The sequence below is a fragment of the Rhincodon typus genome, chromosome 7, assembly GCF_021869965.1.
Source record: "Rhincodon typus isolate 14 chromosome 7, sRhiTyp1.1, whole genome shotgun sequence".
Taxonomy (NCBI): Eukaryota; Metazoa; Chordata; class Chondrichthyes; order Orectolobiformes; family Rhincodontidae; genus Rhincodon; species Rhincodon typus.
The window spans coordinates 28,485,858-28,502,051 of NC_063338.1; the positions used below are offsets into that span (position 1 = coordinate 28,485,858).

At 38.2% G+C, this 16,194-nt stretch overlaps 1 protein-coding gene across 7 annotated transcripts in view; it reads left to right on the forward strand.

Annotated features, from left to right (window-relative positions):
* Window positions 1-16,194, forward strand: part of LOC109920960 (serine/threonine-protein phosphatase 6 regulatory ankyrin repeat subunit B) — a 162,273-nt gene that overhangs the window by 121,203 nt on the left and 24,876 nt on the right. For 4 of the 7 annotated variants that reach the window (XM_048599173.1, XM_048599176.1, XM_048599175.1 and 1 more), the window contains 3 exons: window positions 12,261-12,287; window positions 13,636-13,707; window positions 13,831-14,032. In XM_048599173.1, the coding sequence (XP_048455130.1) occupies window positions 12,261-12,287; window positions 13,636-13,707; window positions 13,831-14,032 (301 nt within the window). The remainder of the gene's footprint in view (window positions 1-12,260; window positions 12,288-13,635; window positions 13,708-13,830; window positions 14,033-16,194) is intronic. The other 3 variants (XM_048599174.1, XM_048599180.1, XM_048599178.1) reach the window with 1 other exon arrangement.

Genomic DNA, 16,194 nt, shown 5'->3' on the forward strand with positions numbered 1-16,194 from the left:
GGATGAAAAGTTTAAAATTGAGCTTTTTTTTAATGAGGAGCCGGTGTTTCCCAGCAAGCACAGGGGTGAAAAGGACTTTGTGCAAGTTAGCACATAGACATCAGAGTTTTGAATGACTGAGGTTATCTAAGTGTTTTAGTGTCATTTCCTTGCTGACACGCTCTCACTCTTGTGATCCAATGTCACTCCTTTGCTGAAAGTTTGTTAATCTCTGTGATTTGTTGTCTATATGTCCCTGACACAAACTCCCTCACTGTGATTCCCTGTCACTTCCTCACTTGCACTTGCATTTTGTGATTCACTGGCATACTCTCGCTGGCGCATACTGTCACTTTCTGTGGTTCACTAACTCCCTCACTGACATTCTGTGATTCAGTGTCATTCTCTCCCTGGGTGGATTTGCAGGTGTAGTTACCTGTTGATGGCTGCATATAGGTTGAGGACAGTGGTGCGGGCCTGGGAGGTTGTCCCTGGTTACTTCCGTCACCATGCAGCGTCATCGTGAATTTAGTAAGGGCTGTTTTGGTAGTGTAGTGTACTATAGGTGTGGAAACCTGTTTGAAGGGATTCATATATGATCAGGGAAAGATGGGTGCAGATTTGGCTAATGTCAACATATTAAAGAACATTGGAAAGGAAAGGTTTGGAATAGGGCAGTAATTTGCAAGGAAAGAAGAGTTGAGGATTGTTTTTTTGACAAGAGGCGTGATGACAAAATTTAGACTTGGGGACAGGAATATGCAGTTTAGCCTATTACGTTTTTCAACATTCAGTGAGATCATGCAACATAATTCCAAAAACCTGCTTTTGTCCTCTATCCTTTGTACATTTGGTGAACAAAAATCTTGTCAAGTCAGTTTTAAAACTAATAATAGATCTTGTATAAAATAACTTGCAGATGAGAATTCCAAACGTTTACCACACTTAGCAGGAAGAAATATTTCTTAATTACACTCATGAAAGGTTTGACTTTGTCTTATACAATGCTGTCTGGTCCTGGACTCTCCAACTAGATGAAATGGTTTCTTCCAATTTACCCTGTCTATTCCAATTGAGATCTTGAAACCTTTGATCAAACCACCTCAAACCCTTGTAAGGTCTAGGGAATACAGTCCAGATCAGCGATATGCACCTGGATTTTTATCAAATTAGAGTGACTTTTAAAAATGGCAGGCAGATCCTGGTTGTGGGATTCTCAACCGCATTTCTGATTTTCAGGTGTGCTTTTTAAGAGTGGAGACTGGTGTGGGTTGCAAGACCACACTCCCATCCTGGCTGACTCCATTTTGAGGATGGTTGTGTGCTAGTCCTGTTCAATTTTCTTGGAGTCAGGCCTGCTTTTAAAGAACTTGTGGTTCCTGGCAGCTCAAAGATGTTATGAACCATAATTTGTTTGAGGGAACTTTTTTGAAAGGTAAATTCAAATGTTTAGTCAATTTAGTTTATTTCCTCGCCTCCAACTCCCATGCCTACCTCATGCCAAACTTTCCCATTCACCCACAATGCACTGTATAAAAGCAAAGAACCTATGGTGACAACGGTTATGTATTTTTAAAATGAAAACTTTTAAAAGGTATTTACTTATCATTCTCTAATGTTTTTGAAAAGCTCTTTACCACAAGCCAATATCAATAATCTAGATCCTTTGTACTATCAATAGCAAATAGTGCAAGCACTTCAAGTCTCAACCTTGAGTAAGTAAGCATTATAAAAAGTAATCTAGAAGAGGAGTCCACTGAATGTTTTTGGGATAGTTTGATTGTACAACAAGTTCTTGAGTTGACCAGAGAGCATGCTCCATCAGACCTGATATTGTTCAAGAATGAACTAATAGCCTCATAATGAAAAAGCTAGGTGGCAAAGATCATTACATGATTGAACTTTAGGGAATGGTTAAAGGTCAGCCTGGGTGAATGAATAACTGCTAATGGGGACCATTAGTAGTTGACGGTGGATCGTTTGTGTTAGCAGCCAATGTGCTGATACGGTCTGGTGTATGGGGATTGGGTAAGGACATGGGAGAAGGTGCTTAGGCCCTAAAATTATTGAACCCCGTATTGGACCCAGAAGTCTGTAGCATTCCCAAGTGGAAAATGAGATGTTGTTCCAGTTTGCCCTGAGTTTTGCACTAGACCACTGCAGCAGGCCCAACCATGATGGTGTGTTGAAATGGCAGGCAACTAGAAGCTCAGGGTCAATCTCGCGGACAGAACGCAAATGTTCTACAAAGCAGTTGCCCAGTCTGCGCTTCATCATCTCAATTTAGAGAAGACTGCTATTGTATGCAGCTAATGCAATAGACTAGATTGAGTGAAGTGCAGGTGAATTACTGCTTCACCTAGAAGGTGTGTCTGGGGCCTTGGATAGTGAGGAGGGAGGAAGTAAACGGTAGGTAATAAAACCTTCTGCGATTGCATAGGAAGGTGCCTTGGGGAGATGTTGAGAGTGGAGGAGTGGACAAAGGTGTCCCAGAGGCAACAGTCCTTGTGAAGGCTGATGGGTGGGGGAGAGGAATAGGCTATTCACAAGTAAAGGCATGCATGACTGGGCAAATGGGAAGCTTCCAAAAGTGAGATAACGAGAGTTAAGAGACGGTATTTTCCTGTTAGTGTGATGGACAAGGCTGGTAGGAGTGAGGAACACTGGATGAGTAGAGATATTGAGGCTCTGGTCAAGAAGGAGGAGGAGGAGGCATATGTCAGGTATAGATAGCTGGAATCCAGTGAATTCTTGGAGGAGTGGGGGGAGTAGGAGCACACCTGAGAGAGAAATCAGGAGGACAAAAAAGGGACACGAGATAGCTGAAGCAGATAGGGCTAAGGACATTCCAAAGATATTGTACAAATACATTAAGGGTAAAAGAGTAACTAGGGAGAGAATAGGGCCCCTTAAGACAAACCAGAGCAGGACTTGCACAGTTAATAGGACGGCCTGGTGAGAGTTGTCAAGCAGAGATTTGGAGTTCAGGTACATAGTTCCTTGAAAGTGGCATCTCAGGCTGCTGAAGGAGGTGTTTGGCTTGCTTGCCTTCATTGCTCAGACCATTGAGTATATAGGAGTTGGGATATCATGTTGTGGTTGTATAAGACATTGGTGAGGCCACTTTTGGAGTACTGCGTACAATTCTGGTCACCCTGCTATAGGAAAGATATTATTAAACTAGAAAGGGTGCCAAAAAAATTTACAAAGGTATTACCGAGACTGGAGGGTTTGAATTATAAGGAGCTGCTGGATAGGCTGGGACTTTTCTCCCTAGAATGTAGGAGTCTGAGGGGTGAGCTTATAGAGGCTTATAAAATCATGAGAGGCATAGATGAGGTGAATAGCCAAGGTTTTTTCCTCAAAGGGAAAAAAAACTAGAGGGCATATATTTGAGAGGGGAAAGATTTAAAAGGGATCTGAGGGGCAACTTTTTAACACAGGGTGGTTGCGTACGTAGACTGCCAGAGGAAGTGGTGGAGGCGAGTATACTTACAACATTTAAAATATATTTGGACTGGTGCATCAATAGAAAAGATTTAGAGGCATAAGTGCCAAATGGGACTAGTTCAATTTAGGAAACCTAGTCGGCGTGGATAAGTTGGACTGAAGGTTCTGTTTCTTTGCTATATGACTCTGACTCTGTCTTGTGGGATATCTTGCTGGAAGTGATGGAAGTTGCGGTGAATGATCTTTGGATGTGCATGCTGGTAGGATGGTATGTGTGGGTGACGGGGACCCTGCCACTGTTGTGGGAGGGAAAAGATGAGGTGAGGTCCAAAGAACAGGAGAGGGGTCAGACACGGCTGGAGGGCCCTGTCATCAACGGTGGTGGGGAATCCTCTTGTGAGGATTTGACACTCCAGAGGCCCCCTTGTTGAAGTTGGCATCATTTGAACAGTGTGGGCAGTCTCTCATTCGTCCTATTAAAGTCAGCATCCCATAAATCTAGAACATTTCAGTAACTGGTTCACATTTATCCATTTCAGATGTGACATTGGTCTCTCATATTATGCTTACTGTTTGATAATCCTGTTACACTTAGTCTTAATAGCTTAATACATCTGACTCTGTTTACTACTAAATTTAATATAACCTGTACGATTATTGGACCTCAGACCAATTGCTGCCAGAAACTATCCCAGGCGTACTGAAAAAATTCACTGCCTTTGAGACATGCCCTTGTCTGCTGCACCAAATCATTATGAAGATCAAAACACCCTATAAACCAATTTGCTAAATGCTTGCCCAGCCTATATATTCTACAATATTATACTACTTTAGTTGCTATCTGTCAGTCTACACCCAAATCTCAATAATTTTTTAAACCTTTTCTATTTCTCAACTCTACTTACAAAATCTCCACTGCCCGCTTACGTCATAATTATACGTTTTCATCATAAAACTGATTTCATCCTTGGTGAAGGATACCTTTACTCTACTATCATTTTCCCCATTTTTCTTTAGGCCTGATAACTTAGTCTTGTGAGATCCAAAATTTGATGGTCTGGTAGCCATGTTTCAGTAATGACTGCTCTTTCATACCCTTCAAGTTGGATTGTACCTGCAGTTTGCTATTTGTTCCTTGTACTAGATTGTGTATGCTTATAAAGATGTTTGTTATTTAATATTTAATGACTTAAGTTTCATAAGTTTGTGGAAAAAAATTGATTTGTTTTGTGGTGATACCTGCATTGATTTCTTTTAGAGCTCATCTAGAGTTCATAGTGGACAGCAAAGGATTTTTTTAAACAAGGCTTCCTATAAGTCACAAAAACAGAAATTGCTGGTAAATCTTAGCATGTCTGGCAGCATCTGTGTAGAGAAATCAGAGTTAACGTTTCCGGCCCAGTGACTCTACTTCAGAACTACGTACCCTCTCTAGAAGTCATATGACTTCTGATGACAACTGCTTTTTTTTTGTTGCAGATTGTTGGGATTGTTGCAACAATGTTTGGCTTGGAGTTTATTCTGGCCTTTAGATAGGGGAAAAGCTTGTAAGGGTGGGGCTGCCTAGCCAATCTCTCTGGTTTCTGGCAAATTCCTTGTGAGTTCAGGATGAAAGTTATTTTCTGTTCTGCAAGAATGTCTGAAATAACTTCTTAATATATTTCTTGAGGAAGCTGTGTCTGCTAAGATCTCGGAGGCAAATGTGTGCTTTTGGTGACCTGTCCACAAGTACCAGGCCACTAGACCAGAAGATGATGTGAACCTTTCCATATCTGATGTCTTTCCACTTCAAGGACTAAAATCCAATTGGTTGAAGTAAATGTTTTTCAGAAAGCTAATTTCTGCAGTGAAATCTGTTTTTTAACCCTTCTAGGTTGTCTGTGTTTGTGTGTGTGTGTCTGTGTATTTTGGGGATGAACATTTATGCTTCCATACTACAGGCATAGCCAGTTTTACATTTACCTGGAATAAGTTTTGCTTCATAATTCAATAGTTTTGCATTTATTTAAGAAATGTGGTTGATCTTTCTGTTTAAAACTTGTTAACAATAAGGTATTTGATTAGCCACTTCAGAAACTGGAGAAATGTATTTCTGTTTTATGCTGTGACTTGTGGAGAAATGGGAATTACAGCATCAGTGCACTCCTCCAGCCTTGGTCATAGCAATAAGGATGCTTATTAATACCCCTTGTTGAATTCTAGCCTTCTGTATGAATGTTTTATTGGCTTATTTCCTATTTGGACATTCTGGTTTTAATTACTTTAGATTTTTTAAATATGAAAGATCAGTTTTCTGAGAGACTCCTAACTGCATGACTGAGACTGGTGAATATTTCCAAATTCTTTTTTAACTTTAAATATTTAGTGATTTTGAATTATTATTTAGAAGTGGTGGACAAGACTCCAAATAAAAATTCTGAGTTTTTGTGATTAAAAATATTTTAGCTTAATAATAATGCACCAGGTTTTTTTGTCTTTGTAACAGGACATGATAGATTAATCTGTCCAATAATGCTAGTTAGTGGAAGATCTTGTGTGCCGATGCACGAATGAGTTTGAGTGGAAGCTTGAACCATAACTCCTCTTTGAAAAACCAGTGTAGTTTATTTCTTGATTGCCAATTGCAGCCCAATCAAAAAAAAAATCTGCTCCAGTATCACCTGTGTTGCTCAGTATAGTAAATCATCTTAACCACCTTTTTTAAAATTAAGCTGTACTGAGTTAACAAGTTCATCTCAGTTTTGATATCTGGTTGGTGGCAATAATGTGCATGAACTGAACTTTCCTTCCAGTGCCTTTTGCTAAATGATTTTTTTCAAAATTTGGAATAAGAACATATCCAGGAATCGGTCACATTTGATTTTATTATAAATATGTGAATCTATAATAGTAGTGTAAAGATAAAGACAACATACCACTTAAAAAAAAGGTCAGAGTTACATATTTGTTTCTTTATTTGTTCATGTGATTTTGACGTTGCCATTTATTGCCCACCCACCCCTGAATAACCTTGAGAAGGTGATGAGCTGCCGCCTTGAACTGCTGTAATCCGTGTGCTGAAGATTAGAAAAGGATCTCCAGTGTTTTGACCCAACACTGATGAAAGACCTGTTAAATATTTCCAGATTGGACTGGTTGGCAGGAAACTTGTGCATGATGATGCTCTCATGTGTTTACTATCTTTATCCTTGTGAATGTTTGCCATCACAGGTTTTGCTAAAAACGCCTCGGAAAATTGCTATACTGAGTCGAGTAGATGTCCCTGATACAACTAAGATTTTTGAAATAGTGAATGTTTAAGGGAGTAATTGGGGTTCTAAAATCAAGTGACAGGTTTGTGTTATAACTTTATTTGTCCATGCAAGTGGAGAATGTTCTGTCATATTCCTAAGTTGTGTAGTGGGAAGGACTTTGAAGAGACAGGAGGTGACTTGCTTGCTACAAAATAAATGTGGTCAGTGCAGATTATTTTCTGCTTAGTGTTAACCTGCAGGATATTGATGGTGCAGCATTCTATAATGTTAATGCCAATGAATGTCAAGAGGATACAATTAGATTATCTCTTGTTGCAACTTGTCATTGTCTGGCACATCGAGGACTTGGAATGTTATTTACCACTCATCAGTCCAAGCCTAGCATTGCCTTGGTTTTGTTGCATGTAGAAATGGACTCCTTCAGTATCTGAAGAGTTGTGGGTTGCACTAAACATTATACAATCATCAGCTAAACTACGAGAAGAGAATGGTGGATAACCTAAAAGTGACAAAAAGATAGTTTTTTTTAAAAAAAAAAAAGTGTAATCGAAGGGAGACCTGGCAAATGTGCACAAACTGTTGCTGGCTGTAAGGCATAAATCATCAATAAAACATAGTGTACACTGAGTTTCAGAAATGGAGGGATAGAATACAAACAAAGGAAAATATTTTGAACCTTTGTCAAACACAAGTGGAACGTTAACACGACTATTTGTTCAATTTTGGACACCACATTTTGGAAGGATGTCGAGTGTTCAAGAGGGTACAGAAAAGATTTGTGAGAATTATTCCAGGAATTATTCGCTCAGAATCATGTAGTCTGGACAGAGCAAATGGAGAGAATGTGTTCCTGTCAGAGGAAGGGATTGAGAACTAAAGGACAACAGTGACATAGGGAAAAGCTTTGTACATGGTGGTTATAGTCTCAAATGCACAGCTTGAACATAATTTTGGTAGATTTAACTGTGGTTTTCAAAAAGAAATTGAACAGCACATGGAGAAAAAATTTACAGGGCTGATAAGAAAAGATGGAAACTACATGAACTGAGTTGCTCCTGTTTCATTTAGTTAGCATGGACACAAAGAGCCAGGTGTACCCTTTCTGTTATGTAAACATTGCATGATACTACCTGCGACTGAAGTAATCTGGGTCTTTGACATGAAGACCTATGTGGTGTTAATATGTATGTGTTGCTTTCAGTGCTGCTCCCAAGTTTTATGTTCAACTTGGAGATGTACAATACTGACTCATTAGCCAAACGAGTATGATATTTTCTGGCCCATGTTTGAGTTATTACCATGAGACGTCATGGAGTGCAGAGTTGACGTTGAGGAATCCTAGCCTGCACTTTCTCAACTGTATACTATGAATTTCTGAAGGAAAGATAATGTCTGGGATAACCTAGTTGATTTTTGTAAAAAGGTCACTGGCATGGTGAGTAACAGTTCCATGGATGTTGTGTATATGCAAATCCAAATGGCATTTGCAAATGTTCAGACCAAGGTTTATTGGGGAAAAAAATGTTCATGTGGAATTTAAGGTAATCTTGTGATGTTGGTTAGTAATTCGTTGGGATGTAGGCGATGAACAATAGGGGTAAAGAGTTTGCTCTCTGATTGGTAGAATGTGACAAATGGTGTTTCTAAGAGATCTGTAGTGTGGTTCATAATCCAGTTCATAATTACTCTGATTTAGAATATAACACTTTTAGGAATCAAAGTTTTAACTGAAGATAAATGGAGGCATCCAGGTGAGAGACTGGTAAACACAACTCTGATGTAAGTGCAATTCAGAAAAGCCAGGTAATCTGCTTATTCAGTAATGATGGAGTTGGAAGTGGGAACACTTGCACAATGCATGACATATGACTAGGCTTGTTGTAGAGCTAGAGGCTTTCCACTTAATTCAAGAAAATATTTAAATTATGTATATGGTTCCCAGATGAAAAGAATTAATCAACAAGGGAGCTCCCTGATGGGGTCTGAAATTTTGGAGAAAGAGGCATAAACTCCATGAGCAATAAAAAAAATTCATATTGGTTACAGAATCAAATAATTTTTTTGGAAGTTTACTTAGATTTTTGTTTAAGAGCATCCCAAAGTGTGCTAGATTGTCTTAGAAATGGATTGTTCTTTTATTTGGTTGTTTACTCAGAAAATGGGCAATTGCAATTATGTATTAGTGTAAACTGCATCTCACTGGATTGAGTGAGCCAATAGGGAATGACTTTATCAAATTTACACTTTAAGCAGAAAAAGTGCAAACATTATCACTCACCACACAGAAACTGGATGGGCTAATAATTCACGAGGTCAAAACTGCTGACTGAAAAAAATCATCCAGCTGCTTAAAGAAGAAAGCTACAGTTCCTCAGACAGTCAGAAAGCAGTCAGCAGAGTTATTTTAAAAGCTGAGAGAAGGCAGTTGAATATCAGTCATGAACCAGAACAAAGAGTTGAGGCATCAGAATCATGAAATATTAAAATTAAAGAGTTACTTACCTTAAAATCCTGAGACGTTGAAGAGAGTTAAAGTGAATCCCTTATGACATAACTTGTGGATTGGTCTGTATAGAAATGTTTTTGTGTAGGCAAATTCTTTGAAATATATTCATTCATATTATGTGAAATCTAATGACAATTCTACCAACTGATTATGCGATGCTGAAATCTGTCTCTTTAAATGTTAATGGTCCTTAACAAGTCATGCTTTGATTGTCCAGGACCTAAGTTGGTGCCAATCTGCAGTATTGAATTCAGCTTTAAGTTCAAAAATGATATATTAATCTTGGAAGGGATGTCTGTGCAAATTTGCTCATCTCATGCTTAGGGCTTTACGGGTTAACTTGTCCAAATTTGATTTGTATTTCCTTGAGTTTAGGTCATTGAAAGGTGTTTTCGTTGAGATGTTTAAAATGATAAAGGGATTCCATTAGGTAGATCCAGGAAAACTGAGACCTTTAAGTTTCAAGATTGAGATCAGTAATTTTTTGATTGGATGAGGCATAATGATGTATATAAATGGAATTGAGGTATAGATCAGTCATGATCTAATTACATGGCAAATAACTTGGAGTTAACGAATAGGCTACTTCTATTTCTGTCTTCCTGTGGTACCTGGCTGATATTGGAAATCATCTTAACTGAAAGCTGACATATATTTCTCCAAATTGAATTTGATTAAAGAATTATATGTGGATAAATGTAAGGTGATGCATTTGGGTAGGACAAACGGGGCAAAGGAATACTTAATGAAGCACTGACAATCAGAGGCCTTGGTGCTCATGTACCTGATCCTTAAAGTATCAGGACAGGTGGATATAGTGGTTAAGAAGGCATATGATATACTTGCCTTTATTAGTCCAAGGCACAGAGTTTAAGAGCAGGGACGTAAATTGTTGGTTGGCCAAAGCTAGAGTAATGTGTGCAGTTCTGGAATCCACATTATCAGAAGGATGTAATAGCATTGTGGAGGTTGCAGACGAGATTTACCAGGATGTTGCCTGGGCTGGGTATTGCAGTTAAGAAGAGAGATGGGAAAGATTGGTGTTGATTTCCTCAGAGGAGATTAAGAGGGAACATGACTGAGATGCGTAAAATTATGGGGGGTTATGTAGGGTAGACAGGAAGGAACTTTTCTTGATGGAGGTATAAGCTAAGAGGTAGGAGGTTTAGAGGAGATTTTTACCTAGAGTGTGGTGGCAGTCTGGAACTTGCTGCCTTTTAGGGTGGGAGAGGCAGAAACCCTCATCATTTAAGAAGTATTTAGATGGTCATTTGCCATGCCATGGCATTAAAGGCTTCGGGCCAAGACCTGGAAAAAAGGATTAGAATAGTTAGTTGTTTTTGACCAGAGTGACTGAAGGGTCTTTTCCTATGCTGTAGATCTCTATGACTCTTAATACTTTTATTTATTTTCCACATTTGAAAATTGGCACTGATTGTTAAGAACTAAGTGTAGAATGTTATAATGCGAAACCGAGTATCATGATGATTGGTTCTGTTCTAATTTCGTTGGAGGTTGCAGTATCATAACTTTCATTAATGCAGCAGCCATATGATTAAAGCTGTGACAAACAACTTCAGAAAGAATTGTTACTGCATATTTAAAGAACGTTTTTCAAAGTAATTTGTGGATTTATTTTGGGACACCAATACAGACAGCCAAATCAAATCAACCTCATTATCTCTGTAAAGTTAAAATGTTCAATGACCCTCAAAATTGATCCCAGTCATCCCTATGAGACTTCTTGAATAACCAGTACTAGATTTTGTGAATAACTGATACCAGACAACAAGTTTATAGCTTCAACAAAAGATTTAATAATTTATTAATCATATAGTATCTTTAGCAGAGCAAAGTTAAATCATAAGGTAATGTAACAAATATCCATGATTTAAATCCAGTCTTCTTTAATTCAAGGCCCCCCACCGCCAAAACACACACAGACAAACCGACACAGTTAAGGGATGAATCGAAGGAGAAACAAATGAAGGACATGTAACTGACCAGTTCACTTAAGCTGTTTCCCTGATCAATAATCTCATAGGCAAATGTGATTGCATCTTGCTTGCTTTCTGGCAACACCAATGTATGCAGATAACTTCCAGTAGACTCTGAGGAATATTTATTAAATTCTTACAACTGAGATTCTGTTCTCTGCACTTCCAATAAATTGATAATGAGGGGACAACCAGGGCACAATCAAACCTCTGTCCTGTACTTTCACAAGTACAATCCTTCAGAAAGGTTTATGGAGCATTCTTTGAATAAGAATTCACCTGCAATTAATTCCCAGACCTGGCCTCAAAGCAGAATCAGTTTGTTTATTCTGTTTTTTTTTTGAAACAAATTGCTGCATACTGTCCAAAGGTCCCCTTAACTTTCCAGCCCTCAGTTCACAGCTCCAAACCAAAAATAATTAAAAAAGAAATCAAGGACTCAACATTGTACAATCTGATCCAGCTTGGCCTTCGTGAGACTCTAGATTCTCAGAAATGTGGTTGACTTTTAATAGTCATTAGGAAAAGCCTTGCAGGCCGCTAAGTTCAAGGATATTTAGGGATGCATAACAAATTCTGGCCTTGCTAAGCATCACCCATGTGCCATGAAAGAATAAATTAACCAAGCATGTCACATAAAATGGTTTGCATGGCTCATGTGCATTGGTTGGATAAATTTACACAAGAGGCTTGTGTTGGAGAACTTTCAAAGATAGTTGTAATCTCAAGGTAACTCACTTTCTGAAGACCACAATAATGTAATTACTATTCACTCTTGATAATCATCTTTCAGCAGAAATACAGTAGGAGTAATCATTTAAAAGCAATTAATGTAAATACAATTTAGTTTAATGTCAAAAATAATACCAACCTGGAAATCTTTTGCTTTGCTATTTTTAAAAAAGAATCCTATCTGAATGGATATTCTCTTGATTAAAAGTGCTAATTGAAGTCAATGACTTGCAGAGGTAATATTTTTATTGTTCAAACTGATGAGCTGAATTTCATTTCCATACTGTCATTGTCACTTTTTAATGTATGTTATCATATTTTAACATTTACTTTTTTAATTAGATTGCCAGCAAAAACTCCTTGGAGTTTGTAAGTAATTGTTAAGTGACTGCATGATGCTTTTACTCTGTTTTTCATGAGAATGAATTTAATCATTCGTGGAACATCTTCTGTGCAGTTTTCATGCAGTTCACAACGCATGCTGTGATTTTCTACTGCATTAAGCTACTAGACCTCAAATTTCATATGTATTTTCTGAGTATAATCCCTTAATTTAGATTTTTCTCTTGAAGAATAATGCAGACAAAACTGCAATAATTAAACACAGTTTTAGCATTCCCAGAGATGTTTCTGTTATATGTAATTCTGACACCAAGACAGTAATATTGTATATAGAGTTATTGTAATTAGATGCAAAAGGGATAGGCATGAGTGGTAAATTCAACAGTGCTTCACTTCCTGCAAAGAACCAAATTAAAGCAAAATTGGAGATGGGCTACAGTGTTGTAACTGCAACTCTTGCACTTTGAATGTTACATTATTTGTAGCAAGATAAGTAAAATAGCTCCAGAAAATTTTGAATGTACTTCTTTAAATGATACCATTGGGTCTACTGTACCTATGATGCCAAATGTTAAATATTAGTGCAATTTTGTTTTGAAAAAATTAACGTTGATGTCTGTTACAAATGAGTATTTGGAATTAAAAGCTCATTTCAAAAAAAAATTTGAGAATCACGTCTTGGGCAGTTGTTTATTAAATCTGAATGTACAGCTGTTTTGTTTTAAATGTTTATTTCCAAAAAGAATTTTCCAAAATTGTTACTCTAGTCCTAATATTTTGATTCTCCCTATTCTCACGTGCGCTATGTGGTGATATTATCACAGATCTTTTTTTTTTATAACTGTTGCATTCATTTAGATTTGTTTCCATAACATGTTTAAATATCCACAGATTCTGTTTGAACAGTAGAAGCACTACCTTTAAATGTTTGATTCGGACATGTCTAAACTTGCTCAGCTTTCCTCAGAAACCTAATGGCAGCAATCAAGTAACCTGCAGTTTTAGCACTTCCCAACATTTTTCACATGTCTGCATGACAATTTTTCTGCTTTTTAAATTATCTAATTAAACTGAGCTTCCAAATTTCTATTCTTTTGCATGAAGGTATATTTGTGGGTTTAAATTAACTATGAAATTTTCTGTAGGCGTTAACATTGAAGTATTTATAATGTGAGGAAATAAATCATTTACACGAGGAATTTCACAAGCATATGAAGAACTATAAGTACTATTTTTAGTTGAGTTCAGTATGTCCTTGTAAGAATGTCGACTGGCTATTTTTATGCAATGCCCTTATTGTGATTGAATCTGAAAAAAATCAGAAACGTATGTTATTTGTGTGGTAGTTTTTTTAACAAGAGTTTTTATTTTACAGCTTATAGAGGCTACTGGGCACAACTTTGAGGACTCTGATTCAGCAGCTCCAAAGAGCCCTTTGCATTTGGCTGTAAGCTTATTATTTTGATTTTGTTGGACATTGTAAAACATGGGCATTCAGTATGATATTGCTCCACTTCAAAATTGTTCACATGTTTTATTCTCAGCTTTGATTTATTTTTTTCCCCTTTAGGCTTACAACGGTCATCACCAAGCACTTGAAATACTTATTCATTCCATTATTGACCTTGATGTAAAAGACGCAAATGGACGGACAGCCTTAGATTTATCTTCCTTCAGAGGTCACACTGAATGTGTGGAAGCCCTTATTAACCAAGGTGCTTCCATCTTAGTGAAAGACAGTGTGGCGAAGAGGACCCCACTTCATGCAGCAGGTACTTCTGATACCTTGTACTTTTCAGTTGTTACTGTACAATTAGCATACATAAAAACAAATTTTTGGTGTAACCTAGAGAGAGGTAATGACTGTAAGACATAGAAACCGAAGTAGACTATTCAGCCCATCGAGTTTCTTCTGCCATTGAACGAGATCATGGCTGACCTGATAATTCTCAACTCTACTTTTCTGCGCCATATCCCTTGATTCCCTTACTGATCAAAAATCTATCTCAGCCTTGAGTCTGGGTCATTGAGTATATTCAACAGTCCTCTGTGGTGAAGAATTGCACAGATTCACTACCTTCTGAGACAAGAAATTCCTCCACATCTCTGTCTTAAATGTGTGAATCCCTTCAATATTTATGCCCTTTGGTTCTAAGCCCTTCTACTCTGGCAGGCTTAAAAGTAAATAAATATCCAGGGCAAGGTGAAATGTATCCTAGGCTGTTGTGAGGCAATGGAGGAAATAGCAGGAACAATGGCAATAATTTTCAATTTATCTCTGGCCACAGGAGAGGTGTTAGAGGAGTGAAGGACAGCCAACATGAAACCATCATTCAAAAAAGAGCAAGAAAAAAATCAGGAAACTTTAGGCCAGTCAGTGTAACCTCAGTGGTGGGGAAACTATTGGAAGCAATTCTGAGGGGAAGAATTAATCTGCACTTGGAGAGGCAGAGATTAATCAAGAACAGTTGGCATGGTTTTATTATGAGGAGGTCCTGTCTGACCAACTTGACTGAATTTTTTGAAGAGGTAACCAGGTGTGTAAATGAGGGAAATGCATTCAACGTAATCTACTCTGATTTCTGCAATGTTTTTAATAAAGTTCTGCATGGGAGACTGATGTAGAAGGCATGAGCTCATGAGATCCAAGGAAATTTGGAGAATTCGATACAGAATTAGCCAAGTGGCAAGAAGCAGAGGGTGATGATCGAGGGTTTTTTGTAACTGAATGATGTATCCTATGGAGGTCTGCAGGGAACAGAAATGGGGCTGTTGCTGTTTTTGGTATGTATAAACAATCCAGATAAAAACAAAAGACTTAATTGTAGGAGGATGATCAGTAAATTTGCAGATGAAAATGGAAATTGGTGTGGTGGTATATACTGAAAAGGATAACCTTAGATTACAGGAGGATATAGATTGGCTGGTCAGATGGACTGATCAGTGGCACATGGAATTCCATCCAGATAAGTGAGAGGTGATGTACTTGGGAAGAACAAACAGGTCAATAGAATGCGTGATAAATAGTTGGACCCTGGGAGGAGCCGAGAATCAGAGGGGAGTTGGTGTGTATACCCTCTGGTCTCTTAAAATAGTGGGGCAAGTAGCCAAAGTGATTAAGCAGGCATAAATGATACTTGCCTTTATTAACCGAAGCATTGAGTTTAAGAGCAGGGAGGTGGTGCTGAAACTGTATACAATGTTGGTTAGGCACAGTTAGGGTGTTGTGTGCAGTTTTGGAATCCGCATTATAGGAGGGATGTGATAGCACTGCAGTGGTGCAAACGAGATTTACTAGAATATTGTCTCAGTCAGAGTGTTTTACTGAGAAAGAGATTGCACAGACTGGGGTTGTTTTCTTTGAAGCAGAAGATGCCGGCGGGGGTGGAGGTGACATGATTGAGATGTATAAAATTGAGGGGCATAGATAGGGTAGACAGGAAGAGATGGTGGAGGAATCAATGACTGGAGGCATTAATTTAAGGCAAGGGACAGAAGATTTAGAGAGGATGTGAGGAAAAATTGTTTCACCCAGAGGGTGGTGGGAAATTGGAAACACCACCTTAGAGGCAGAAACCCTCAACATTTTAAAAAGTATTTGGATGGTCACCAGTGATGCCAAGACCAGTAACCAGGATTAGAATAGTTAGATGGTTATTTCTGACCGGCACAGCCTTGAAGAGTGACTAGGCATTTTTCTGTGCCGTAGACCTTTATGGCTTTATGACAATGACCAGAAAAAACAGCTCTTCTGCAGCTACGTTGCTAAGAATCTTGTATATTTCAGTAACGTCACCTCTCATTCTTCTATATTCCAACGTGTACAGGCCCAATCTACTCAGCCTTGCCTCATAGCTGGTACTGAGGGACTAACTTATCAGCCTGGTGAACCTTCCCTGGACTGCCTCCCATGCCAGTATATTTTTCCTTCGAT